The sequence below is a fragment of the Takifugu rubripes genome, chromosome 8 (genome assembly GCF_901000725.2).
Source record: "Takifugu rubripes chromosome 8, fTakRub1.2, whole genome shotgun sequence".
In the NCBI taxonomy this organism is placed as follows: Eukaryota; Metazoa; Chordata; class Actinopteri; order Tetraodontiformes; family Tetraodontidae; genus Takifugu; species Takifugu rubripes.
This window is the reverse complement of record NC_042292.1, coordinates 13,067,358-13,094,958: the sequence shown is the minus strand read 5'-3', so window position 1 is coordinate 13,094,958 and position 27,601 is coordinate 13,067,358. Positions and strand designations below refer to the sequence as shown.

Genomic DNA, 27,601 nt, shown 5'->3' with positions numbered 1-27,601 from the left:
CACAGCCCAGAACCGACCCACCTGAGGGTCCAATCGGTCCAAAGACAAATATGAAAGAATATTAAAGCCCTTAACTACAGCGTTTTATTTGTCCACCAGGGGTGCCTTAATTTCAGCGGATTCATTTGCCAAACATTAACAGTCTGTGCCACCCTTCTCACCTCACACACCCTTATCACCCATAACGAAGGGCTAGAAGGGCGACAGGGGTTTGGACCTGAACGCACAACAGACATGAGTTCGAGGTCTCGACACGCTGTCCTGCTCAGAATGGAAAACGCTCCCTTCTTCCATCCCAGTACGACTAAAGGTTTTGCCTTTGTCCCTCCACTCTGGAGTTGAGTATTTGATCCCCTTGGCTGGAAGTGGAAGAATTTGCCATTTTTAAATTTAAAAAAAAATAAATGAAAGAAATAAAATTCAGTTTTCACTTTGTCCTTCTGAGCTCTCTGTACACGTGTATACCGTAGCCACATGTTTGTCTGACACACACACACACACAGACGCACACACACTCTGATGCAGATGGGGAGTGACAGAGTGATTGAGGTGCAGCCCTGCATGATTGCCTCCACTCACTCCTACAGGGGAGTGACGGCTCTCTGCCTCTGCCCAGCAGCGATAGCATTACCTGTGTTCTACATGCATATTTATGGAAGCATGTCAACGGTTTCACCTTCTATTGGGGGGGAGGGGGTCGTTGTGACTTCATCGGTGGAGAATATGGAAAGTTCCGAACAAAGTTTGGAGAAAGCCTCTTTAGCCGGCAGGCCTGAAACGAGACCCCGAGAGCTTCCTCAGCGGGGCCTTTGATTGACCGAAAACGATACTGCAAACGGAGGATTCGCGGGGGGCTGCGGGAATGAAAAGGATTTCTGTCAGGATTATCCAATCTTTGTCCGATTATCCAGGAAACATGGCGCAGCGTCAGGTAGAGGAGGTTGTAATTGTGGGTGTGCGGTTTCTGTTTACTCCGGCGGGAGCGCTCTTTGCGCGCTCGCGCTCGGATTGTGCGTCGCTCCTTTGAAAAAGGGGGCTTTTCTTTCCGGTGAATGAGATGATTAGCATGAGAATTGAACCATCACAACCTACCGGCGTGCTGTCTGATTACCGCCGCTCCATTCAGACGGTCCATCAGCGTTTAGCTGCCTGGCATCTGTGGCTGACAGAGTCTCTGTCGCATTAGAGTCCAAACAGAAAAACACTCATGGCTGCGTGTGACGCACGTCAAACTGTGTCTGCCAAAGATATTTTGGAAATAGAATCGCACAATCGGCTTTATTTTCAAGAACTCTTCCTAAATTCCTCGTACCGTTTACATTTGATAGGTTCTAAAACAAACCTCCAGAAAAGGAAGGTTTGGGTTCTTCTTGGAATAAAAAGAGCGGATGTCAAAGGTCCAAAGAGAATACGGTGAAACAGTGGAGATCCACGTCTACAGTCAGTTTTCAAAGCTCCAGTTTCACAGGGGTTGGATTTCCCGTCTTGCTCCGTTTATTTGTCCCAGAAAGCCGTTCCTGACAGCGGTGATAAACATCGTGTTAGCCATGTTTACAGGGATAAATGCAGTCAATCAGGGATCAACGCTCATCCAAAGAAAACTGCATCAAGTAAATGTACCAATGGGAAAACCAGAATCTGAACAGAATCATCCGGAAAGAAATTTCCGACCCAGTTGGGCGGTTTATGCTCGTCGACCTTCTAACGAAGGTCCGTGCGGACGTCACAGGTCCAATCTGAGAGGAGGGAGGAGGTCAGTACGGGGAGGGGGAGCTTCATCCTCTGCTGTTCTCAATGAATTACACGGGTCACGGTGAATTTATCCCCATTAACTGCTCGGTGCACGTACGCGCACGTTTTAATCAGACGTCTTCATGTTGTCCCCACGTCAAAATGCGCACGTAAACGTGGCTAATGGATCTGTTCCTCCTCAAAGGCATCGGCCAGGTGACGACACCATCATCATTGTAACAGAGTGGTCTGGCCACGCCCCTTCACAGGTGTAGAGCCCCGCCCCTTCCCTCTGATTGGTCGGATCACGTTGTTGGGGTTTGAGGGAGCGGGCCGGTCCCCAACAGCTTCTGTTCATTTATCTGAGCTTATAAGGACAGTAGGGAGACCCCCGACAGTGCCCGGGGTCGTCATGGTCCTCTCACGAGACCTGCTGCCAACACTTTGTGAGGAAAGATCCACCAAAAGTGTGAGAGAAAACAAAAGACCGTTAAAGTAATGATTATCTTGACAGTGAAGCAAACACTGGGGCAGCGTGTGCAGATAATCAATCGTGATCTAGCAAACTCAATTAAAAACCAGAGCGCTGTCGTGAGCGGGGAGTCACCATGGCAACAGACCGCGTGCCTTTTTGTCGTGTCCAAAGTTCCAGGTGGAAACAGCACTTGAGGATTGCGACTGCTACAGACGCTGACCAGGGAAACCATGGCAGGAACCAGGAAGGATACCATTCCTTCATGGACTGACCTGATGCTGCTGCACATGTTGCCGATGCTGGCGTCCTTTTCCAAGAGGGCAGAGGTCAGCGGGTCGTCCGATACCACGCCAGCTGAGGTGGTGGGCGGAGCTCGCGCCTGACGTGAAGATGTGGAGGGCCAGCTGCTCTGTAAGCTGCATCAGAAAAGAGAATATCAGGAGGCTGGAAACATTACAGGGAGACGAGAGGCTGAGGGAATTAAAGAGGAGCCAGAGACAGTAGTGGGTAAAATAGTAAAGGAGAGGACGAAAAAAAGGCTCCGAAAAACCCTGAAATGCGTAATTAAATGATGACGGTCAGTCCTTTTTCCTCTGCAATTTCTCCAAAGCAGAGCAAAAACCCCCACTGCCGTGATGAAAGGGGAGGCGTGTTTATTAATTCCTGCGGGTCTCTTTAGAAGCGGCTCGCTCGGCATTCAGGGACATCATTACTAAAATCTACAAAAGCTCTTATCGCTCGTAACGCTAGCGTGGACGCGCGCCTGGCCCCGCTGACGAGGCTCGACAGCTATCTCTGCTTCCCATCTGCGGGCTCCTGGGGCAGAGTGGGCAGTCCCGCCTCTCTACACTGTCGCTTTTTGACATTTTCATTAGTCGGGATGAAAACCCAACATGTCAGAGCGGCTGGATGAGTTTTGGACGGAGCCTGGCCGCAGCCGCCTCCAAACATTATTCCGACGTTTCTATTTCCTCCATCAAAATGTTTGCTACTTGAACCCGCTCGCAGGAATCAAGCGAGCCCCCCCCCGGGATTTTCAATGTCAGAACATTCATTATAGGGCTCAATGGGGCACAACTCTTTCATTAAGGGCTCCATAACACATGTCTCGCTGGGGTTTAGTCATTATCTTTTGGTGCAGCTACATCTGGTGGAGAGGGGGGAATGAGTGGTCCTGGGAGGGCGCTGTTGGCTCCAGCTGGTGGAGGTGGAATAACGCACCTTCATCTCCTGTCCTTCGGCCAAACGGCCAAAAAGGAGCGTTTGAGGAGCGTTTATTCGGCGTAGCTACCCCCATTTTGGTTTTTTCTTTAAACAAAAACGTCCAATAAAACAAAGAATATCAGAGCTGGAAGCAGACCTGAGGGTGACTGAGCAGATCTTTAAACTTGAAAGCAGCTGGTCCCTGAACTACCCACACACACACACACACACACACACAGTCACACACACACACACACACCTCTGTGAGCATGATTAGAGCTGTATGAGATTAGTGGCCAGTGTTTAAACAGTTAGACAGGAATGCATAAACACACACACACACACACACACACACGCAGCAGAGAGTGTGTAGGAGTGGACGCATGCAGAGAAAACACCATCAGCGGGTTCCCAGTGGGGGGGTTTAACGCTACTCTTTCATCTGATGAGCACAGCGTCTGAGCAGCTTCATTAGGTGGTAAAATCTGATCCTGCTTCTCCAGGTTTCTAACTAATTTCAGAGTTGTCGTGCCGACGCTTCCCTACATCTGGGGACAGCTATGTGCTACACCTGAACCACAAAAGCTAACAATAGGCAAATTTGAGGTGTCGGCATCACATCACCTCAGCATTTATACACCCCCCCTTCCCATCTTGCTGCTTTGAACAAAGAAGGATAAATAAGAGCTGTTTTTTTATTTATATATTTGGATGAACCCATCCTGTAGCAATTTAATAAGCCGCGCAACAGGATGATTTTCCTCCCACGTCCGAGAACTTCTTCTAATTCCCCGTGTTGATGTGACAACCTGCTGCTATGCAGAATGAGCTCCGAAATTAATCCCTAAAGCAGCGTTTCAAGCGGCGCCGCCATCTCTGCTGGCACACCGTTAGCTTGGCGATAGCCCGGATCGCAGCGGGTGTGTTTGGGAGGTTGCTTTTTTCCCCAGGGTGGAAGCGGTTAATATTCATGTTCACTCCCAGCACTCCGAGGGTGACGGAACGCCAGACTAACGTGACTGGACCGGGCTGGAGGTTGCTCTTTAAAGTCTTTCCTGCCATGCAGAACTCAGTCAGGAGAATCCAGCCATCGACTCTTTAATCCTGACAAAGTTTCCATTCACGGCAGGATGACTCCTGGTCCCTGAAACCGATCCAGCACCTTTTCTTGTCTCCGAAACTCCACGTTCATCTTCAATCTCAAGGCACAAAGACAAACGGCTGCCCTACATATATGCCGCCATATCTAAACAACACAGTTTGGAGACCTTGGAAAAGCAATTACAATGTGAAGGACACCAATTTTCATAATTACAGCTGCTTTGGTTAATAATCCCTCCAGTCTCTCCTCCCTCTCTTCATTACTGTCCCGCAGTCTCAACTCGAGAGTTTCTCCAAATTTTGTTATTAAAAAGAAAATATAAACTCCTATTGGGTGGGAGGGGAAGTCACTCTTAAGGGAATCACTCTATTAAACACTTTCTATAATTATAGGTGAAAGGGAGAGTTTGCACGTGCAAAGGTGTGGAAAAATATAAATAGCGATCGTTTATTTTTTAGCAATTTACAAAATGCAAAGTGGGCGAACCAAAGACAAATGACATCATCAATCTATAGTGCTCCGACCCTTCGCTTCCCAACCAGCAGCCATTCTTAGAGGCACGTCAAGAGTCAGGAAACTTGGTATCTTTGATACGTGTCCGACACAAAACGCACCCTAAACAAAGGAGGCGCAGCGGTTGCCCGCGGAAACAGGGCAGAAGATTAAAACAAAACAAAAAACACATTTAGCTTGTTTCCTTTGAAATGGGAAGATGTCCAGCAGCGCCATCAGCTCAGAGTCTGGCCAGACGTGGTCACACCTCCATCACGGAAGCAAGGCCAAGCCACTCAACATCGGAACTGGGGTGCAGAAAAATAGCATTATTATCGTGGTACTGTAGTGTCATCACTGTCGTTATTTCGGAAGATCCGGTTTGAATCTTCCTGAATCCGAACATGAGCAGCAGGTGTCGTTCCTCCTCAGCTCATGTCAGACTTCCTGCTCCCCTCTCCCCCACTAACTCGTACTGGGATTGACGTCTGGGTCCTGTGGGGAGCACCATGAATAATTTGTGCACCAAAAGTGCTGTGGGCAGGTAGACAATTCCGAGACAAAAGTAATAAAATGGTGAAGTCAACAGCTTCATGAACTATTTATCTTTCTGGGAGCCGAGATATAGTCTTCCGCTCCGGCCGCCCAGCGCGTCAAAGCCCACAGCGGTCCGGACTTTATTGAAACTTTGATTCAGTTTTTCAAAGTTGTCACTTTCTAAAGAGCGTGTGCAATAAAGGAGACGGGTTATTGAGGAGAACCCAGGGAAGGGAGGGAGGAAAATACAAGAAAGTTCTACTGGAAAGAGAAGAAAGGGGCAGCGAAATCAATCTGCGCCTTGTGATCCGACGTCGAAGGACGCATAAAAGTTGACATTGATCAATAACATTAATATGGGCTGCAGCAGAGGCTCCTCCAGGCAGATGGAGCCCGCAGTGGTGAGGAAGGCCACGTAGCGGGACTTTATCCTCTAAAAGCTTGGTAGTGATCCCTGAGTGATCCCAGGCCTCAGTTATAGGGTTAGTGGTCGCTGTCTTTTGGAATTAGGAAGCAAAAACATTCAAAACAAAGACTTGTAGGCCAGGTCGAACCACTTCAGAGACAAACCAGGAATAATAACGAGCTGGAGCGGGAAGATGCTCCTGTAGCATCTTTTCATTGTAGTTTCAAACGACGTGAAAAGGGAAGAAAATCAATCAAAACAGTGTTAGCAGAGTTGAATATAACTGAATGTAACGGTGATTTAAAGGTCCACAAGGCTTCAGAGGGCAGAGGAAAGTGCTTAAAGTCCACATTACATAAATGACGTCTAATCTAACTGCGACAGGCTGTTCGGAACGTTTAGTTGAACGACGCATTAACACACATTACATTTCTATTGGTATTCATATTAAAGACGTAGTTCGCTTAATCTGTAGCCTAATTGGTGTTTCCTAAAGCTGACAGTCTGAAAACAGCTCGTAATTCGGCTAAAAGTCATTTACTTGTTTAACTTAATGAGTCCACGCTGCGGGGCGGTTAATTAGGCCGACGACGAAAACGTCATAACCACGGAGGAAACCTTAACACGCCAACAAGCTTTTCTTTTCTTAAAAAATAAAAGGTTAAAGCAGTTAATATAAAAATATCTTTAAACAAACAGCAGTGGACTTACCTTGGACGTTCTACTTTATTTACGTTTAATTGTGCAACCGGAAGTCAGCCTAAATTACTTCCGGTATTAATTTCTCTCTCCCCCCCAGCGACGGAAGCGAGCGAGGGCAGGATTATCATTTAACATCATTTATAGGATGGAAAATTGTCATCTTGACCTTTGAAATGAGGTTAACTTGAGAGTAATTGAATTAAAAGAGCCGCCACCTCCCTCAGTGGGTCATTCTGCGTGTGAGGGAGTCTTACCTTTTCTCCGCAGGTGACTTGAGCCCCGGCTCCACGTGTTTTTCTGCATGTTTTGAAGTGAATGAAATGTGAAGGTGGGTCAGCGGGGAGCTGCGGCGGGATTGATTTGCTCTCAGCGGACAGCCTGGGATCCATCATGGCTCCGTCTGAACTGAGCTGCCGGGTTGGGTGGGACCGGAGTGCCCCTGCAACAGTGCCCTTTCCAAGCATCCGCTGCACGCCCCGCTGGAGGGAGGTCACTGTAGGAGGTCCAGCACGTGGGTAACCATGGTAACGCACACGCACAGGCAGACCTCTCAGCAGGGCTAAATTAGGAACAGAGCCACGTGACACAGTCATTTTACAGTCCTTATTTTTATTTTGCGATAAATGGTGTTTTGTGTGAACAGAAGCAGCCCGGTGCATCACTCATTTATGGAAACGTTTATAGAAAACCCATCAAATATTCAAAAATGCTTGTCGACGAGAGTCATGAATGAACAGTTGCACTTTAAAACACTCGCTCGTGAGTGAAGAAACGCGAAGTCAGGCCTTTAAATCTACTTTATTATATAAATACAGTATTATATAAATACTGTGAGCAAATGTTGGACAGATACAAACACTAACTACATTTAAAAAAGCACAATAAGATACGTGGCATACGTCCATGATTCACTTCTGTGCTCTGGGGAAAAAAAAAATAAAATCAATAGCTCTTTGAATAGTCGTAATCACCTTAAATATTAAGTTGGCACTTTTAAGTCAAGCCGTGTCAGTCGCATTTGTTCCCAGTGGCGTGCCGGTGTCATCGATCCCGGCTGGTATTAAGGGATTAAAAGGTTCCCCCGTCCTCTCTGTGTTGTTGACAAGCGTTGTGAGTCATTACAGCCATTAGCATAAAGCTGGCTCATCAATAAGCACTTGGCTGATCCATCAGTCTTCCACAGATACGGCCCAGGGGACCCTGCCAACGCCAAAAAGCTGCCTCGTGGGCACCCTTGATCTGTCGGTCACCTGGAGAACACCCACGCACCCCCCCACCCACCCACAGGACTCAAGTGTTAGAGAGAGGCTGATGTTCTTTGCTGCTGTTTGTGTTGACAGCGTGTTGGTGTAGCTAATCTGACTACAGCTTCGTCTGTCTATGTGAGCGCTCCAAATCTCTCCAGGTTTGGCCTGAATTTGTCGACTCCAGTCAAATATTTCAGTCTTTTTATTTTTCTATTCCGAGTAAGGGTCAGCAGGTGTGTGCGACTGTGTATTTCAGCGTTGGCGTTAGCCAGCGGGAGACTGTGGTCAGCCGGAGCCTGATGGGATCGCGTGCCAGAGAATGACGACGTCTTGATGTTAACGATAGCGTAGCCTTGGTGAGAGGAAGCGTCTCAGGAGTTGAGGAAGGTGTTAGAGTTCGTCGTGGACGGCCTCTCCCTCCACGTGGTCCAGAGCGCCCATCAGCAGCAGAGCGCCGGTGGCGTTGTCACGGACCAAGAAGACGAACGGGTGATCGGCGTAAAACATCTTGGGCTTTTCAATCTCCTCCTCCTCCAGCTGGTCCTCTCCGGGTCCGGCCTGAGCAGCTAGCTCCAGGGAGGTCCACTGGAGGACGGTGCTGAGGTGGAGTTTCCCCTTGGCCTTCCCAGATACTCCTGAGAAATCCGCCACCTTCTGGTCCCAGGCATCAACCAAGCCCAGAGCAGACAGCGGCTTCTACAATGCACACAAAGAGGAAACTTGATTGCTAGCAGGCTAACAGCAATGTTAGCTTGTTTACTATTTATAGCAGGGGAGCAAAGAAACACTTGGAATCATTTATAACAATATAAAGCTGCTAGCTCTCATGCTACGTTGCTATTTTACATGAAAGGTAAAGAAAAGTAGGGATTGTTTCTCTCAAAATGAGGCGGGAGAATCATTGCAACTTAGTCCTGCATCTCGTGGCTGCCAGGACTAAGTGTGTGAGAGAGAGTGTGTGAGAGAGAGGGAGAGAGAGTGTGTGTGTGAGAGAGGGAGAGGAGGGAGAGAGGGAGGGAGAGAGAGAGAGTGTGTGAGAGAGAGAGGGAGGGAGAGTGTGCGAGAGAGAGAGAGGAGGGAGAGAGGGAGGGAGAGAGGGAGAGAGAGTGTGTGAGAGAGAGAGAGGAGGGAGAGAGGGAGAGAGTATGTGTGTGAGAGAGTGTGTGTGAGAGAGGGAGAGAGAGTGTGTGAGAGAAGGAGAATGAGGGAGGGAGAGAGAGTGTGTGTGAGAGAGAGTGTGTGTGAGAGAGGGAGAGAGAGAGGGAGGGAGAGTGTGTGTGTGAGAGAGGGAGAAAGAGAGAGAGTGAGAGAGGGAGGGAGGGAGAGAGGGTGTGTGTGTGTGAGAGAGGGAGGGAGAGTGTGTGAGAGAGAGAGGAAGAGAGAGAGTGTGTGTGTGAGAGAGAGAGGGAGAGAGGGGGAGAGAGAGGGAGAGAACCCAATGATGAGCAGTTTTAGCATCTAAAATACGATGCCTCCAACCTCACTGCACCTTGGTAAACATAAACACGCCGTCCCAAACTGTCGATCGGCCGGCGTTCTGCCGGAGGTTTTCATCACGCTTATTTACAATCTGGGCCAGAGCCGGAGCTGGGATGGAGGCTGACAGCTGCCCTTGTTGCAGGTTGGCAGAACAAAGTGGGCGACGGTCAGGGAGGGGATGAAAGGAGGAAGCGGACGATGAATAATTTAAGTGCGAAGCCCCGTGACCTCGGCACCTTTGTCTTCCCTGTGATATGAATTCCTTGGAAAGCCGCGGTGTTGACAGGTAGTTTATCCTCCAATGGGGGAGGGCCACTGGCGGTGACAGGCTTCTCAGGGGGCCGGGCGAGAGCGTGGGTGGGCACCGGCGTGCGAGCGCGGATGTGCATCGGGCCGTGGCTGCCAGAAGTAAGGAGTCGGGGAGCGGCGGCGGGTGAACCTCGTGTTCGGCGGCGGGAACGAGCATGTTGGAAGCGTTCCTGGAAACATCTGCGGCTACGGCGTGTTCGGCTCCATCCAGCTCCTAAAGCCGCGTCGGGGGGCGACCCTTTTGCACGTGTGGCGCAGGCGAGCGCGCCATGCTAGGCTAACCTGGACCCCGCCCTGGGCAGACGCCCCCCGTCCTCCGTGTCTCTCCGGGCCCACGCTGCCTCCCGCCCTGATGCGCTGCTATTGTCCTCATCTATTATTCCTCCACTGGCGACCGCTACATCACTGTCTGGCTCTGCCATCGCTCTGAATCTGCCCCCCCCCCCCCCATCCTTCTCTGCTCAGACAGGCCGCCTCGCCCGGGCGCACGTCTCCTCCGTGGACTCCTCGGATGATCTGGATGATCCGAGACAGATGTGCGCGGGCTCCTGTGCTCTGAACTCACGCAGGCCTCTCAGGAACCAGCTTCCGTGGCCACCGGAGGTACAGGTGCATCTGCACAGCTCTTCTTTGAGAAGGTTATTGTCACGGGAGGAGAGAGGAGAGCGGAGCCTTTGGATTCTCCGAGCACCGCGGCCGTGTGGTAATGCATTATATGTGGAGATAAACCTCTGGGAGGTGCTCTTTGGCTGCCCTTTATCTCCGAGGCGCCGCGTGAATGCTAGATGGAAAGGCGCCGGGAAGAGGGCTGATACCTCCCAGATGGGAGCGGCCGTCCTCCCGTGTGCGAGCGGCAGCCACAGGCGGCATCAGCTGGTGGGTTCTGCGTGGTCGGCCTGAGCCCAACAGGCTCCGCAGCTCGGCGTGAAGCCCCCGGCTAGCAAGCCTTACGCATCGCGCTACTTCAGCATGACGGGTGAGCCCACGGAGTTGGGAGGGGTTTCCAGTGGTGGTGGGCACGTTATGGCTAAATCTGGAGGGGGGGGGGGGGGGGGCGTTGGTGCTGATCGTATGTGTCAGAGGGGGCTAAATAAGCAGGGAGCTGATGGGAAAACAAGTTAAGTTGCTTTTATGTCGGCTACAGGGATTAAAACTGGAAACTATTTGGACGTCGGCTGCCCACCGTGACTCCTGCCCCGTCCAGATGTTTTTTATCTCGCCAGTCAAAGGGGAGCGCGTGCAGCCGTTTCCCATGATGGAATCTAATATTGCACCGGCTGTGCAGGCAGAATAGGGAACTTTCAATTGCATTAGGAATCACTTTTAGATCTGTGATGCGCTTATTTAAAAACGCAATGCAGGAAAGACAAATTTCCCCCAGCAGTCGCGCTATTAAGGAGATTCTTTTCTCTCTAAAGTAACCGGCGAGTTTACCCCCCTCCCCAAAAAAACCACCCGAAACAGACATCAATCACAAAGAATGAGCGCGGTGCTTCGTTTGGGAAGAAAAAGGCAGAGAAACGGGGGGACAGCACTCAATCTGGGGTAGCTAAAAGCCTGTTTACACTAAAAGCCTTGATGCCATTTAAAAGCACTATTCACCAAATATGTGATTATTCACTCATCCTTTTAGACGCTTACTGCCGTTACAAGGCACGCGTTTGCACCTCGGCCGCGTTTGGAAACAGCGGGAAAGACAAAAACGTCGCCTGGCGGTCGTTACACAACCCTTTAACAGGAAGATTAAACACATTTGCGTTCATTGAAACTGTATCCTGATTGGCTGCCCGTGAAATATATCCCAGGAGTTGGAAAATGTGGCTGTGTTTCCATTAAAAGTACGCAAGTAAGTAAGAAAGTAAGTACGCAGGTAAAAGAGAGCAAGTACGCAGGTAAAAGAGAGCAAGTACGCAGGTAAAAGAGAGCAAGTACGCAGGTAAAACAGAGAAAGTACGCAGGTAAAACAGAGTAAGTACGCAGGTAAAACAGAGAAAGTACGCAGGTAAAACAGAGCAAGTACGCAGGTAAAACAGAGCAAGTACGCAGGTAAAACAGAGCAAGTACGCAGGTAAAAGAGAGCAAGTACGCAGGTAAAAGAGAGCAAGTACGCAGGTAAAACAGAGAAAGTACGCAGGTAAAACAGAGTAAGTACGCAGGTAAAACAGAGAAAGTACGCAGGTAAAACAGAGCAAGTACGCAGGTAAAACAGAGTAAGTACGCAGGTAAAACAGAGTAAGTACGCAGGTAAAACAGAGCAAGTACGCAGGTAAAACAGAGTAAGTACGCAGGTAAAACAGAGTAAGTACGCAGGTAAAACAGAGCAAGTACGCAGGTAAAAGAGAGCAAGTACGCAGGTAAAACAGAGCAAGTACGCAGGTAAAAGAGAGTAAGTACGCAGGTAAAACAGAGAAAGTACGCAGGTAAAAGAGAGCAAGTACGCAGGTAAAACAGAGCAAGTACGCAGGTAAAACACCGAGTTTCCAGAACTTTTATTACCCAGGTAAAGATTCCTGGCAATAACATTTTCTGGGCACAAACAGATGAAACAAACAAACAAACATTCTGCAAACCGCTGCTGTGTAAATGGATCCCGTCTGTCCATGTCGGACAGAAACAGGCTGGATCTAATGGGATCCCATGGATAGGTCTACACTCCGTTCCCCTTCGGCTCCCCACTGAGATCTGCCAAATGTTTCTGCTAAGCTGTTAGCACTTTTAGCGGCTCTTTACAGGCTGGGTTCTGCTAAGTTCAATGCCGCCTTTATCGTCCTGCGTGGGTGGTTTCAAGTGCGCCGCATGTGGCTGTGATCTGGCTTCATTTCATTTGATGCAACCCTCTCTTTCAGTCCGCTCTCCAGGCTTCAAAGCCACTCCATCCGTCCATTGAGTCCCATCAGGGGAACGGCTCTCGGGATCTTATTTACGTGAGCTTTTACCTGCTCCTCGTGGTCAATACGCCCCTGCTTCTCATTCACACGCGTCGCCGTTGAGTCCCTGGGGCGAGCTCCACACAAATGAAACGGGAGAAAAAGGAGCCGCAGCTTTATCTTTTACAAGATACTCAACTAAATGCTACAAAACACATGTGAGAAATCCATTTTGAGCGAGGCTGTGTTAAAACCGCCGTCCCCGGGTGCCGTATACTGCCGAGTGCGCTCTTGTAAATATTTGATGACCTTTTGACCTCATTAGCTGTGACTGAGTGAGCTCTCCTGTGCACGTCCATGCGTCTTACTCACAGACTGGAGGTAGAGCTGGGATGGAGCTCGGGCTAAAGCCATTATTGTGAGCGAGCGTGTGGCCAGGCTAGCGCCCCCTGGGGTCGGCTTCTCCTGTGACCCCGGGGCCATGCTTCTGCATGTCTGACTACAGTCGCTGTCCTTTACCGGACGAGGACGCCACAAATAGGGAAATGTGAAGGAAGGGAAAAAGCCAGAGTTCAGCGACTATTTATAGCTCCCCGTGACTCTTCCCACCTTGTCCCCAAGGCATCGCTGACTCTCTCCCCCCCCCCCCCCCCCCCACACACACACACACACACACATTCTCCTCCACCTCTCCTCTTCACTTGGCTGCTGAACGTCACTCCTATTTAGGTCAGCGGAGCCAAGGTGATGCTGAGTGAACGCCGACAAAAAGGAACTAGATCCCTGGAACTGATAGAGAATAAACGGGTGCCTGAACGTGACAAAGCTGGGTTTTTGGCTTACACACACACACACACACACACACACACACACACACACACACACACAAGCACAGACATTCTGCAGACTGACATACGAGATGACAGTAAACAGTTTTAATGCGCAAGGATGAGCAATTATTGGACTGACCCGAATGGAAAAATGAAGCCGTGGACAGAAGGGTTTGACGGACAGTCAAAATGAGTCAGCAGTGGGTTTGCTCAGAGCTCTGTAATCATTTCTCAAATGCACTTCCTTTTTCTTCAGAGAGCAAACTCAAAGGGACAAGTCATGAAGAAAACAAGAGGTTAAAACTTTTAAGTGCTCGTCCACAGCTAGCTTATATAATCAGAAAAAAGCAGCGCGTCTCTCTTCTTCCCCTTGTGTGTCGGGGGTTGTAGCTGCGCGTTATGACCCCCCCAGAGTGTCCTGACAATGTAACGTCAAAGCCTTGCTCAGCAGGGCACGACTCGGAGAGGGAAGCATGGCAGCGCGGCTCTTTGGAGACATTGGTGCGACTAGGACCAGGCAGCTTCGGAGATCATCAGTCAGCGAGGAGGTTAAGGGGTTACCATTAAGACAATATGGTCTGTGATCACAGCCGGGGTGCCAAGACGCTGGGAAATGGGTTTTTTTACAGCGTGTCATCTGTATCTGTCAGGTTCAGCTAAACCCCCCCCTCCCCGCTTGTATGGTCCTGGTCGTTTAACCACAACAGCTGCATCCCTGGCACCTACGTCTCTGACGCCATGCTGTCTGTTCACGTATCTGTAGGGTCACAAGAGCTAAAATGCTAAAGAAGAACAGCAAAGGGATCCACTTAAACGTGCTCCAGTGTATGAGGCCACAGCGAGCCGGCCACAGACCCCGCTGGCTGGTAATTATCAGTCTACCCAGCATGATAAATGTATTTTGGCCACCAGCCTCCGTGCGCGCGCCCTAGCATCAGATGCTACCGTGTCTGCCCCTTTGTTGTTGCTCCCCTGATGTTAGCAGATGTTAGGAGAAATGGAGGCTAGCAGCTGTGCTGTGACACGACCTGCGTGCTCCGACAAAAGTAACCCTGACGGAAGGTGCTGAACCCCACAGAGAGCCCGCAGGACACACACATCAGGCTGCTGTTAGCATGCTAGCAGTCAAGGTGAGGCCGCTAGTTGAAGACCTTTAGCCTAATGCGCTGTACAGCTGGAGGCCAGACGCCTCAACGTCGGAGGGGTACTGACTGCAGGTTGGGGGAACCAGCTTCACCAGATTGCTGGAGAAAAGGGGCACAGCAACAACGTGCACGACAGATGGAGGACGAGGAAGAATAACTTTCATAACGAGACACAAAACAACAGGAGCAAAATGAAAAGTGAGGAAGAGGAGGCAGCCCAGAGCACGGAACAAAGGAGAAAGAGACGCAGATAAAACAAAGAACGCCATTTAAAAAGACAAAGAAACAATCGGAGTGATGAATGACTTTCTCGCAGATATGAAAAAGCCCGTGGAGAGAACAAAGACGTATGTCCGCTGGACGTCAGTGAAAGAGAAACAATTATCCAACTGTATTTATACATGTGTTTTGTACAAAACTGACTCAAATATTTAAAAAAAAACCCTCGAGAAGTTAAGGAATGCACTTATCCAAGGATATTTTAAAGACGGCCTGTGATCCCACGAGCATTTTAGTCTAATCAAAAGAGGGAAAAAGGAGCAGATCCCAACATTTCAGAGCAGACGTGCAGACAAATGCATGATTCATGCCACAAAACACAACTAAAAAGGCCTTTTATTTTCAACTGTTATTAGTTTTGGTCTATAAATAATGACGACCAATTTGATCTCATCCCAATAAGCTAATCTCCTTATGGCTTTGTTATTGATTCAACTCTAACGTCAGGAACGTTGAGTTTGTCCTTCATGCTACACATTAAATCATTCTTTATTAACCTTCTGCTTTGTTCTTACCATAAACTTCCTGAATACTTCACAATAACCCCCCCCCCATTTAAATCCATTATACAGCACTCACCTTTCAGAAACACCTAACTGAATAAATCTCGAAGGCTTCGGCACCCACCTGCAGGCTGAGGGCGCTGCTGATGTTGGCTTTAGGTAAGGAGATGCTTATGCTGGACATGCTGCTCTTCTCCAGCCACTTGGACACCAGCTGGACGGTCAGGAGCTTGTCCAACCTGGCCAGATCCTCCACGTGGAACGGCAGCAGGAGCACCATGCTGGCCTTGCCTCCCCACAGAGGGGCTTCCAGGACCTGCACCATGTTCTGGATGTCTTCGTGGAAACGGTACAAACCTCAAAGGCGGAAGAAAAGCAGGAGAATGTGTTCCAGTTCTGCCCGTGTGAGAGATGGGATGTTCCCCCAGACTTAAATATGTGCCTAAAATCCCAAATAATGTGAAAGCAACCTGTGAAGCGCAGGGAATATTCTTATTTGTGAATCGGAAATGACATAAAATATTTAGCGGAATGCATTTTACTGTCTGAGCAGAAATCCATTGTATCTTGTTGAGGTTCCAGGATGCCCCATAAAATATGGAGAGAGTGTTAAATTAATCACAAAGTACAGAATGATAAATGGGAGGGGAGCAGATTGGACCTACAGATGTTCAAAGAGCTAAAACGCCGTTGTGCTGCGTTTATGTGCTGTTGTTTCCCCCCACCTTACCTGCTCGGTGCATCATCATTATTTTGGTGTATTTCTTCCCCAAGAAGGTGCGGAGATCAGAGCTGCCCTCGCCGAACTCCCTCTCCCACAGACCTGGAGCCGAACAAAGGGGGGGGGGGGGGGCGTTCTTTAGAGTAGCAAAACACTGGGATGGAGCAAAGCACCAAATGATGGACAGAGGTGAAACGTGGACACTGGGTTAATGACTCCCATTTTTCTTGAATCATCAATAAATGGGGCCAAATTGAGCATACGCAGGTACGAGGAGCACGCTGAGATTAGTTGAAGGCTTCAGTCAGGCGGGGGGACGCGGGCAGAGGGTGGGGTCATCACATTATTGCCCCGGCTTTATTACATTCTTTGTGGTTGTCGCCGGGGTTCGCTAAGGGCGGCGGCTAATAATTACTTTCATCATTGATTAATCGTCTGAAAAGATCACCGCAATCATGACACGATGCTCAGGTGCAGGGAGGCCAAATTAAACGTTTCGTTTGCCCTTTCATGGGCTTGGCGGCGGCGTAAAATACTTCAACTGGAGGAAATCTGTGAAGAAGACTAGCATGGTTGCTGTTTTTGACCCCCAAAGAATGTCAGAAAAGGGAGACAAAGAGGTGAAGGGAGACTAATGGGACAGTTTGTTTCTTTTGACCTTTGACCTGTCTGAGGCGTCTTCAGCCTCCACTTTTAAGAAGCTAATGCTAAATATTCTTCAACTTTTGAAGAGGAGCACACATTCAAGTCAACACCCCAGTTTAGCTTGTTAGCGGTAATTAGCATTGAGGGTTTTTTCCCCGGGTTTTGAGCCAGTAAGAAGAAGATCGTCTCAGATTTTGACGTGATAAAAGTACCTGCGGGACCCTCGGCTATCAGCAATTATCCCGTCATGAATCTACGTGCCAGATTTCGCGGCACGCTGTGCGGTCGTTTACACGTCGAGTCAGAAACAATAAAGCCAGGAAGCGGCGAAAACTGCGCGGAAGCCTCAGGAATCCGCTGTCCTGATGCTTCCAACAGATGTCAGGCTTTATAAGAAAGAGCCGGGCGGGTGGCTGGATCTGGAAATTCCACCGCAAATTCATCCAAGCCTTGTTAAGACATTAGCCGATGAGTGATAGAGCGAAGCCACCCTGGAGTTAGGGGGCTCGCGTGCCTGCTGAGCACAGGTCAAACCTGATGACGGCTCTCCGACGCTGACGAAAAGAGAACCTTTCAAATCTGGTGTCCTGTTTAAAACGCCAACAGACTGAGAAAGGAATCTAATCAGCCCGAGACACATCGATGCAGCCTGTAAATTCAAGTGCAGGAGAATCAATAAGGCTGAGGGACTTCCTCTCCCCGGCTGACTACCATTATTAGCTGGAGCTATTATCAAAAGGTTAAATATTCTGGACGCCTTTCGCTCTGACTGGCTTCCCCGTCTGATTTGCTCCTCACGATCCCACTTTTTCTCGACTAGTTCCAGAGTTTGTTTGTGGAAAACGGGCAACAAAGGCTGAATTCATGAAGTGGTGTGGACTGGTGCTCCTGAGGTGGGCTTCACTTCCCTCTGCTGTGTCTGTCAATCTTTGGGTCTCTCCACAGGCCTGCCCTCCCTCTCTCCCAGCCTGTTGCTCCCCTTTCTGCCTTTCCATCACGTCTTTGTCTCCTCTCCCACCCAGAAATGGCTCTTAGCGCCACATGTTCTGTCATTGTCTCCACCACGAGCTGCTTTCGCCGCTAATTGCCCCGACCTCCCCCTTTTCTTTGAGTGCCCGAAGAAAGAAGGATCTTTAATAATTTCCCCCTTCAATAATGAACCAAACAGCTAATGACACAATAAACAAAAGGGGACAGGGAAGCAAACAAAGAGAGCCTCCTCCTTCTGAAGCCAAAGCACTGACCTTGGAAGCACCGAGAGCACAAAAACAAGACCCAACGTACTGACCGGGTTTGAATTATGAATCAAAACTAAAGAAATCCAATTTTCCCTGATCTAATTTGAGCGTCGCATCTGCGCTATAATCTCATTTGTATACTTTTCCCGCAAAATTAATGAAGCCAACGATGAGGGTTGGTACACAGAGAAACTAATTAGGTAATGAAGTCAAAACATCAAACAAAGAAAATTAATTGAATTGCTTATCAATGTATAGTCTGTCGGGGAAAGTTATTCTCAAAAGCCGGCCTCTCCGTTGGCAACCCGGGTGTTTTTTTGGGGTTTTTTTCCAATTCGGCAGCCTCTCCTGCTTTGCACCGAAGGAAAAAAGAATACCTGCAGGAGAAAACAGAAGCAGCTGAAGGCAGATAAGGACCTGAACGGGAGGCTTGTGGGGAGGAGGAGAAAGAGGGGAGATAAGACAGCTGATAAACAATTGAAAAAGCACAAAAACAGGGACAAAAAGCACAAGTGGAAACATAAAAATGTATTAACGCGCCGTCCTTTCTGCAACCAAAAGGGAGATTTTACATCTTCTTCGACACCATTGTGGGCTGGGGACCGGCGAGAGAGAGAGAGATGGCCGCGATTACCTTCCACAAAAGTTCCTCGGCCCTGATGAGCTAACGCCTACTTTTAAAAACACGGCACCCTTTAAGAGCCTAAATATGAAGAGTGCGGTGTTTAAAACCAACGCTCGGCTTCACAGGAGGAATGACTGGACGGGTTTTTGGACGGTTCCGTCACAGATGGGGCTCCGAACTGACTGGCTTCCACCGGCGTGGCAGAGAGCAGCGCTGAGCCAAGCTGCGTCTGCTCTCCAAGCACAGATGTTAGGCACGACGCTGAGGGACAAGAGCCTGGACACTTGTTACTTAATTATTCAAGATGACGCCTCGCCCCCACCGATGGAAGATGGACCCGCTCCCAGGATCATCCTTTATGTGCCGTGTCCCAGCGGGGGTCCACTGCACACGTGGTGTAATGGGCAAACGGGCACGGAGGCGGCGAGGACGGGCCGCGCGATGGAGCGCACTAATAATCCAAACCCTCGATTCACGTCGATATCCAACGACCCTGAGATTACGTGATACGCCGGCTCGTTCCGACATTATTCCGACCTGGCTGCTCCGGTATGCGTCGCTAGACAGCTCATTACGCCGCGAGGTCGCTCGCTAACGACATAAGTTGGCAACGGCGTTGCCTCATTTCAGATCTTTATTAACGCATTGAATAAATAATTGCATGTTTACTCGTCACTTTAGGCCTCATCGTTCCGCGTTTTCCTCACCTTTGAAGCTGAAAGCGTTGGCGAGGATCAGGGACCCAGCCTTGGCCTGGATTTCGGCTGCTAAAGGAGCCGGGTCCAGGCCACCCAGGGCCACTTTAGCCCAGCTACGGAGACGTTTTAGGTCAGCCTTTGAATCTCCTTTTCCCAGCGGCTGATGCTGCAATCCAAACCTCGCTTGGCTGTCCTTCACAAATGCCTGGCTGACCTGAGGAGCCTCTTTGGAAAACAGAGCAGTGGACGCGTGCGCGTGGAAACTGGTGCCATTGGATTTGCCGAGGCTCTTCAGCGACTCGGAGAGCAGCTCCGCTCCGGCTTTGGCGGAGGATGAAGCCTTGAGGAGGTCTTGGAACTGGCTGGCGCTGGCGCCCGCCGATCCTCCGCCCAGCGCTCCCAGTGAGGAGGCCGCTAGTAGAGGGGAGAAGAGGGTGTTCACTGAGCGGGAGTCGGAACGCAGGGCCTGGTACAGGCGCAGACCCAGGGCCCAGCTGGGGTCACCCAGAGGAGGAGGCGGCAGGTGTGGTGAAGAGGCAGAACTCTTCTCGGATGAATCGGCAGTGCTTCTTTGCACCGGGGCGAGAGGCAGAAAGAGGAGGATGTAAACAGGAAGCCTGGGCAGCATGGCAGCTCTGGAGGAAGGCAACAGAAATGAAAAAGACGATGTTACAGAATGCTGGAGTGGTTTCCTGCTAGTTTGGCTAATGCTAAAGCTTGCAGACCTCATTGTGGTCGTGTCACAGCTGCAACAGTGGCGCAAACCGCCATGTTTTGCCTTGATACGCGTCACCAAGACAGCACATGACGCTGCTTTGATCCTAAATTGGATTTCATGTCCATTATAACCCTATATAACAGGCTAAAGCATTTGACCGAGGGCGTTGCGTGTAAACGATGGAAGGTGGGGGCTGCAGAAACGTATTCCTGGATTAAGCTCAAGTTAACAGGCAGAGAGCCTCGGAACAGTGCGTGTGCGTGCCCACGCTGTTTTGCAGCGTGTTTTCGGGTAAAGTAATATCAACAGTGCCGAAGGGTTCCTGCTCCTGCAGCGCCGCAACACTAAACTTGATTCTGCAAATTCCTCCCCACTTGTCAGCACGGTTATTATCTCGCCAGCTGCGCAGGAAAACCGAGAGCAACAATTAACTCTGATGAAGTTAAGGGGGGGAACAAGGAGATATTTTCCGTCGGGGAAATAAAGCGCTTCCGACGATGCACCGACAAAACTAGTTGAAGTCAGCCCGGTGACGCCGCGAGTCTCCACCGCGCTAATCCTCAGAGATAGACCAGCGTTTTTCGGTTCAATTTTACCGTGAACTTGCCTGGGTTGGTCTCCGTCCCCCGCTCTGTCCCGTCGGCAGTGTTCTCCGGAGGAAGTGGGGCTGAGCCGGGGTTCAGACGTGGCAGTTGTCAGAGGAAGTTCAGCGTTTCCCGGGACACTTTTCCCGAAACTTCCATGTACGTCTGCGGCCACATCACAGACGGGGGAGGAAAGTGCGCAATAACTCAACTAAATGGACTTTAAATCATTCATAATCTCATTAAATGTGTAATAACAAATCAATGGACAAAATGAGTGACGCGTTTTTGTAATAAACACAGTCGGTAGCACATTTGTAGCAAGTATAGAGAAGAAAAAATAAAGAATATAGCGAAGAAAACAAAGAAGAAGAAAATAGAGAATATAGCGAAGAAAGCAGAGAAGAAGAAAATAGAGAATATAGCGAAGAAAGCAGAGAAGAAGGAAATAGGGGGAAACAATTTAAACCTCGGAGGGGAATCACTTATGTTGTGGTTATAGAACGCAATATACGTGCACTTTACATGAAAACACACTAAATAATCATCTTGGGAGAGGTGTCAGACTAAGGTGCTTCGCTGCTTTGCTCAAGGGCACCGAGGAATACTAAGCAAACACCGTGGAGCCTATAGTCTCTTATTCTGTGTGTGGGATTGTAGGAATTGTTCTGCCATTTGTTTAAGAAAAAAGGAAAAAAAGTCAGTCGCTTAAATGATTCTCCACAGCCTGAAAAGAAGGCTTTTGTGGGGTTTTTGGATAATCGGGTCTGTTGTTCGCGGATAGCTGTCGGGGAGTTGTAGTTCCCCGAGCCTTTCGTGAGGGGGCGCTAATGGTCTTCCCATCGACCCCGCGCTCGGCGACCCTGAGAGGCTGCAGCATGCAGACTGAAGGCCTCAACCAAATCCGACATGCAGCCCTCCCAGCGGACGGGATTAGGACACGGAGCCAGCAGGAAGATGAGCTTTAGCCCGAGGAAATCCAGCCGAGGAGTTTTGTTTCTTTTTAGTCATGGGTTTTTATTAAACCTGCCAGCATGGATGAGTGTTTTAACATTAGTTATGGTGTTTAATGTTGCCTTTAAGAAGGAAATTAAATTTATAGGTTGCCTCCAACAGTCTCCTCTCATCCGCTTTTTTGTTGTTGTTGTCTAATGGCCTTAGGTGGCACCTTTACAATGAGACTCAGTTGTGATTTTTGCAACATGTCCGGTTTTTTTTTAATGACTCCTGAACAAGGAAAGGGATCTGACCCCCTCTAGTTGAGGATTATCATCATGCCTGGCTGTCTGACCTTGCCTCCCTCGCCTGGTGGATTACAGAAACAAGGCAGCAATCTTCAGGCAAAGACGCCAACTGCTTATTTCACTCCCGACATGCGATGAATCGCATGAAAAAAATAAAAAAAATAGGCCACATGGACACGTTGCTATAAAAGTAGGGCAGAACCACGCAAACTTGTATTATGTCTGACCCCTCCAAATGTCCTTGTTCTATTTTCTCCTGCCTAAAACACCCCCCCACGCACACACACACACACACACACACACACACACACACACACACACACACACACACACCGGGGCAAGGCGAACCAAGCAGATAACTTGTAACTTGTGGCTCCGGGACAAGGATTATTGGCCAAACCGAAGGATAGAAAATGGTCATATAAGATTCTAATCGATAAATGTAGCGATAGGCTAAGAAGGCTAAAGAAGGATCAGAGAAGGATATGGAGGGAGATAACAGCTCTGGACCACCAATGCTCAGCAATCAGGCCAAACATGACAGCTTGTAGACCCAACCAATTATTTACCACAGCTAAATCAATAGAGCTCTCCCCGAAAGATAACCATCAGCAGCACTATCTGAAACGCCTTCGCAGCAGCGGCGAAAATGCACCCTGAGCACTCAACGCGCCGCCACTCCGGCTGCGTCTTGTTCAGAGAAACACCTTTTCCTTGCCGACGGTTCCAGCAAGTTCTCAGAAATACAACGCGTTGGATTGAATTATTCCCGGCGCCGAAGAGTCGTCTTCCCATCGGCAGGTCGGGTCGCGTCGGGCCAATTGCAGGTGGGCCGACTCCCTCCTGAGCGCACGATGAGAAGAAGCACATCACCAGCGAGGTGTCAACCCCTCGCCGGAGGAGCCCCCCCCACCGGCGACACGTCCTGGCCGAATCGTGGCCGGTCTTGCCGGTAATGAACGGCGACGCGTTGGGGCCCGGACTCCCAGAGGAGAAGACGGTGGAGCACCCTGGGACCGGGCTGCCCTCCAACCACAGACCACCACCTCCTTCACAGCTCCAGAGGTCGTCGTCTTAAGCGACTGATGTCATGTTTCCCCCTCGGATTGTCCATTTATCCGAGCGTTAGCCGTCGCTCTTGGCTGGGGTTAGACCCCGCGGCTCAAGGGCTCAGCAACAGAATCACCGCAGCACAAAGGAGGCGGCTGTGGTCGCCGCCGCCTGGCCTGGAGCGCTCCAGTCACAGTCTGTTTCACACACTCATCATAATTCCCCTTTTTTCCCATTTGATTTTCTCAGGATGAGATGGTTCTTTTCGTGCTTCCTCACTCTGCAACTTCCTCAAGGATTTCCTTTCAGTTCTTCATCTCTTTCTATGCGCGTTCACTCTGAGGGACGCCTCGTAAGATTACAGAAGAGGAGCTAACCTTGTGAACCTGTAATAAACACTTCCTTTTGTACAGGTCAGAAGCTCCACTTTTCATGAAATATGTTCATTTTCTCACCATTTTATGCTTTTTACAGCGATGGAAGTCTGAAAGAGGAGAAACTTCTAAAACAGGACCTTATCAGCAACCAACCAATAGTGGATGATCCATGGAAAACTCAAGTGCTCCCCTTTCAGCTCCAACCTCATCTTTCTCACTTTCTGTCCTCTTGTCTTCCTTCAATCAGCCTCTCCCTCCCTCCAAAGCTCCCGGGCTTCGTCCCCCTCGCTCCGATGACGTCCAAATTTCTCCCCATTCGTCAGTGTCTGCCAGACTTTGGCGTCCGTACAGAACAAACAGCCTGAAACATGCGAGCTCCTGTTCGCCTCGACTCTGGTGCGCCTGTCTGTCATCGGCTCTGGCCCAGTTTCAGCTGGTACGGAGCTGGGTCAGATGCTGGAGAGGCCCGGGGGAGGGTCCTGTTGGTTTATATCAAGTTCATTTGTTGTTGTAGTTGGTTTTTTTAGGCTGTCTGGACGAGCTGTAAAACTATAGCTAGCATATATACAAAGGCATTAGCCACCGACAGAGTTGGAGCTAATAATACGCCAATGTGACTCTTTTAGCAACAAGTAACACTGAAAAAACAAGTTTGCTAATGCAACATTCGTAATTTGTGTAGTGGGGGGGGGGGGGGGTATTTTTATATTTTAGTAAAAATGGGGACTTTTTCTGGTCACAATGATCGTGAAAACCTCACTGGGAAAAGCAAACGTGTTTACAGAGAGCGAACCAAGCAAACGTGTCTTTTTTCTCCTCAGTGACAGCAGAGGTGGCTAAAACATGACCTCTAACATCCACAGCTCACTCAATCATGTCACATGTGTGCGTCTGCGTGCGGTGGGGTTTTTCTTTTCTTTTTTTTTTACTTTCGTGACTTTCGTCCTTGTGTTTGATACAATTTTCCCTCTTTACCCGCCGTGGCTCCCAAGAAAGTGACCAAAATGGATTGAGGGCAGCGACTGGAGCCGGAGATAGAGCTCACTGCTGAGCAGGAGGCTGGGATTTGACTGGTTGACCTTGCACGTCATTATGGGACGTCGGCGCCGACCATTAGCATTGCAAGGAGGCCATTAAGAAGTCTGATGTAGCAAAGGGAGCTTCCATAATGATGGAATTACACTCTCATGCATGAATTAAAGGGAGTTCTATTGATTTCTGTATGTTAAATTATGGTTAAACTGTATTTAATAGTTCTAAAATGAAGTTTTATTTGCTGCGGGAACAGTTTGTTTAGAGACAACCACCTGCGGTGATCTAAAAATATTTGGGTAGAGGTTTTATTGGGGATGGGGGGGGGGGTGTCCTCTAACCGGGATGTTTCATCCTCTCCCTCTGAATGTAGGGCGAACATTTATGAGGCAACAGGAGGCATGGCTGGACAGATGGGAAGAAGGGAATATGTGTCTTTAATCGATGTGGTGGGGGCGGAAGCAGGGTCGGGTGGCGGCGGCGTGGGGGGGGGGGGGGGTTGAGTGTGTCGAACAGTGCCAAAATCACAGGCACATCTGCTGTTCATCTCCAGCGTTCCCACTAAGCTGTAAATGTTTCCTGCCACCCTGTAAAGAGGACCGAGCTGCCACGACAGGCTGGCGTGCGTTACACAAACGTCTCCCTCTTCTTTTTTTCATTACCTTTCCATAAATTACCCAAAAGAGCTACGAAAGAAAAGGGTGCACATTCTGGAGGCAAGCATCCACGCAACCAGGCAAATAAGAGCCTTTTAAAGTGCGCAGTGACTCAGCTGGGGAGGAAAATGCCAAGCGCCCACACGAGTACACAGCTGCTCCGCTCCGCAGGAATTTAATATTGCTCTTTACGCTGCCCCGAGTCGCTGCCACGCACCTGTGACTCACGCGGCGTTCGAACCGACGCGCGCGAAAGCTAGCCGCCGCGCTAACGCCCTTAGCCGCACGCGGAGACACGCGCGACTTCCGTCCTCCGGCGGCGGGTCCGCCAGGAGCCAGCCGGTGCTGTCATGTCTGATCGGCTGGGACAGAGACCGAGGAGGACAAAGGAGGAAGGAGGGAGGCATTCTGGGAAAACGGCTACAGCGGGAAGCATTAGCGGGATTTGGGAAAGTGCAACAAACCCCGACAATTCATTACACTGTCTCTCTTGGCCGACCTGGGAGCCCCCCCGCACCCACGCCCCATTTGTGTAAACCACACACAAATGCTCGAGTGACCCCCAGTTTTGGGGGTTTTACACTCGATCTGAAATAACACACCCGTCAGGCCGGTGATGGATGATGACTTGGCTTTTTTCACTTTTAGGGGAAGGTTATTTTAATGAATTTACAAGAAAATATGGTTTTCAGCAGCGCCAGAGATGAATTAAGATGCCGGTGATCAAGACAGATCACCGAGCAATCACTCGGCAAAGTCATTTCTCTTAAAGAAAACACACACTCTAAAGCCACCCCCCCCCCCCCCCCCCCCCCCAAAAAAAGATGTAGCAAAGCCTGGCTCTTCTTGATCGCGTCAAATTAAGAATAATTTTATTTTTCCCACGACAGAATGAAGTGTTGCACCCAGAGCGCTGGATAAGGTCACATTTGAGATAAATGCATCGAGTTGAGATCCTTTATTTTCAAAGAGCTATTGATGATTTCTCTCCAGGTCCCAGGGAGACATGGACATATTGACTGTCCATGGGTCAAGACTTAATGAGTTTCCGTGGCTACTTTGTTAAGAGATAAGTGCGACTTGTTAAATAAAGTGGCCAGTAAAGGACTTTAGATCCACTCTGGAAGAAACGCATCATTCCAGTTGGTGTGACGTTTTAGGGTTCCATGTTTACAGGTGTACGTGTCAACAAGACAGTAAACACCTTCCAAAAAGCTTCACACAACATTGGGAATAACTGTTCCCTTAGCCGTTGCTTTGGTTTTAAAGGAAGCTTTTATTTTTAGCTCTTCCCCACTTCCCCACACTCACATGTTGCTCTTGTCAGACGTCCCGTTGGACCAGAGGTGGGTCGCCAGGACCTCCGCTGGCCCAAACAGACTCAGAAGAGGGTTTTTTTTTTCATTTTTGTAAATTTGTCACTAAAATGATCCCCCACAGTCTGTTCTCTTCGTGTCCTATTATATCCACTTGGTTGGCCTGTTTCCAGCATTGAATTTTCGATCCAATCATATTCCAGCTAGCTTGTGTTGTCAGGTTCCGTAAAATCTGCCTGAGCCCTTCTGAAGCAACAGTTGTCTGCGGCGCCATGGCCGGCTAGGTCTTACGCTGAGCGCAACATGCACACACCCGTGATTGGATAAGCACTCATGCGCACTAACCCCAGAGGCCTGTTAGCTAGCAACAGCTATCACTGTATTAAAACCTGTGCCAGAAACAAGCGCGGACACACGCGGCTCTCAGCATTAGCCTCCCTGTCCACAGAAGAGCAGCACACTTACAACCGAGCCATTGAAGTCTTCCTGAAAGAAAGGAGGACGATTTGTTTTCAGGAGGCCGTGGTGGGCGCTAGCATTTCATTTTTAATGCTCTTGTCACTTTATTTTGTTAGTATTTGACGTCTGTCACAGCTGCGCCAGCATGTCTATTGTTTACCTCAATATTCAAGTTAAAGCTCATATGCTAATCCAATTTTTTTTATCATGTAGGGGGGAAATGGGTCGCACACGCAACGGGATGTTTACAAGCATCCCAAAATCACACCGGCCTCTTAAAATGCAAATGTCCTCTGCAAACTTTTAAAGTTTTAATCCAAAAAGAATGACTGCCCCTGTAATTATAGTCAAACTCTTATCACAATCACTGTCTGTTTTAATCATGGCCAGACACGTCTGCCAGTCTTCCCAGAACGGACAGAATCGCTCTTTTTTCCCCTCCTAAAGCAGCCCTGAAGAAGAATATTAACACGCTCACTTTAGCATTAGCGCAGAATGCCCAGATATCTGAAGAGGAAATTGTGCGGCGCTCCCAATCACAGTCGGGGGACATCCTGAGAGACGAGCGTCCAGGAAGAGCATATTAGAGCTACCCTTACCTATGTTTTATTCACAGCCTCGCCATTGCATATATACATATTTATAGAGGTAGCTGCATTTTCACGGACATTCTATAGAGATCCTCGAGGAGGAATTCACACACACGCACACACACACACATGCAGAGAAGTTCAGCCTGTCCCCGGGGGACCAAGCTGTCATTTGGGTTCCCGTATCCAAAGGAGCGTACACAGGGAGGTATTGTGTGTGCGGCGTTCTGACTGACTGATAGATGATGGCTGCGGGGTTGCTCGTCATCTTGTGGGTGTCGGCGGGATGAATAGACGGAGGAGGAACGGGTGGAAAACCTGAAGGCAGGCAGGGGTGAGAT

General features: G+C 49.4%; 2 protein-coding genes across 6 annotated transcripts in view; both read right to left on the bottom strand.

Moving 5' to 3' along the window:
- LOC105416826 (uncharacterized) overlaps positions 1–7,240 on the bottom strand; it is a 103,427-nt gene extending 96,187 nt beyond the window's left edge. For 2 of the 4 annotated variants that reach the window (XM_029839824.1, XM_029839825.1), the window contains exons 1-2: positions 6,903–7,240; positions 2,479–2,622 (exon numbers count right to left, since the gene is read on the bottom strand). In XM_029839824.1, coding sequence (XP_029695684.1) covers positions 2,479–2,622; positions 6,903–7,112 — 354 coding nt within the window. In that variant the 5' untranslated portion in view covers positions 7,113–7,240. Of the gene's footprint in view, positions 1–1,260; positions 2,174–2,478; positions 2,623–4,942; positions 5,312–6,657; positions 6,806–6,902 lie in introns of those variants that run through there. The other 2 variants (XR_964740.2, XR_003889198.1) reach the window with 2 other exon arrangements.
- A 187-nt stretch (positions 7,241–7,427) lies between these two features.
- serpinh2 (serine (or cysteine) peptidase inhibitor, clade H, member 2) overlaps positions 7,428–27,601 on the bottom strand; it is an 83,793-nt gene continuing 63,619 nt past the window's right edge. Inside the window, exons 3-7 of one of the 2 annotated variants that reach the window (XM_011606590.2) lie at positions 20,560–20,701; positions 19,244–19,869; positions 16,038–16,130; positions 15,432–15,664; positions 7,428–8,591 (exon numbers count right to left, since the gene is read on the bottom strand). In XM_011606590.2, coding sequence (XP_011604892.2) covers positions 8,286–8,591; positions 15,432–15,664; positions 16,038–16,130; positions 19,244–19,869; positions 20,560–20,701 — 1,400 coding nt within the window. In that variant the 3' untranslated portion in view covers positions 7,428–8,285. Of the gene's footprint in view, positions 8,592–15,431; positions 15,665–16,037; positions 16,131–19,243; positions 19,870–20,548; positions 20,702–27,601 lie in introns of those variants that run through there. The other variant, XM_029839823.1, reaches the window with a different exon arrangement.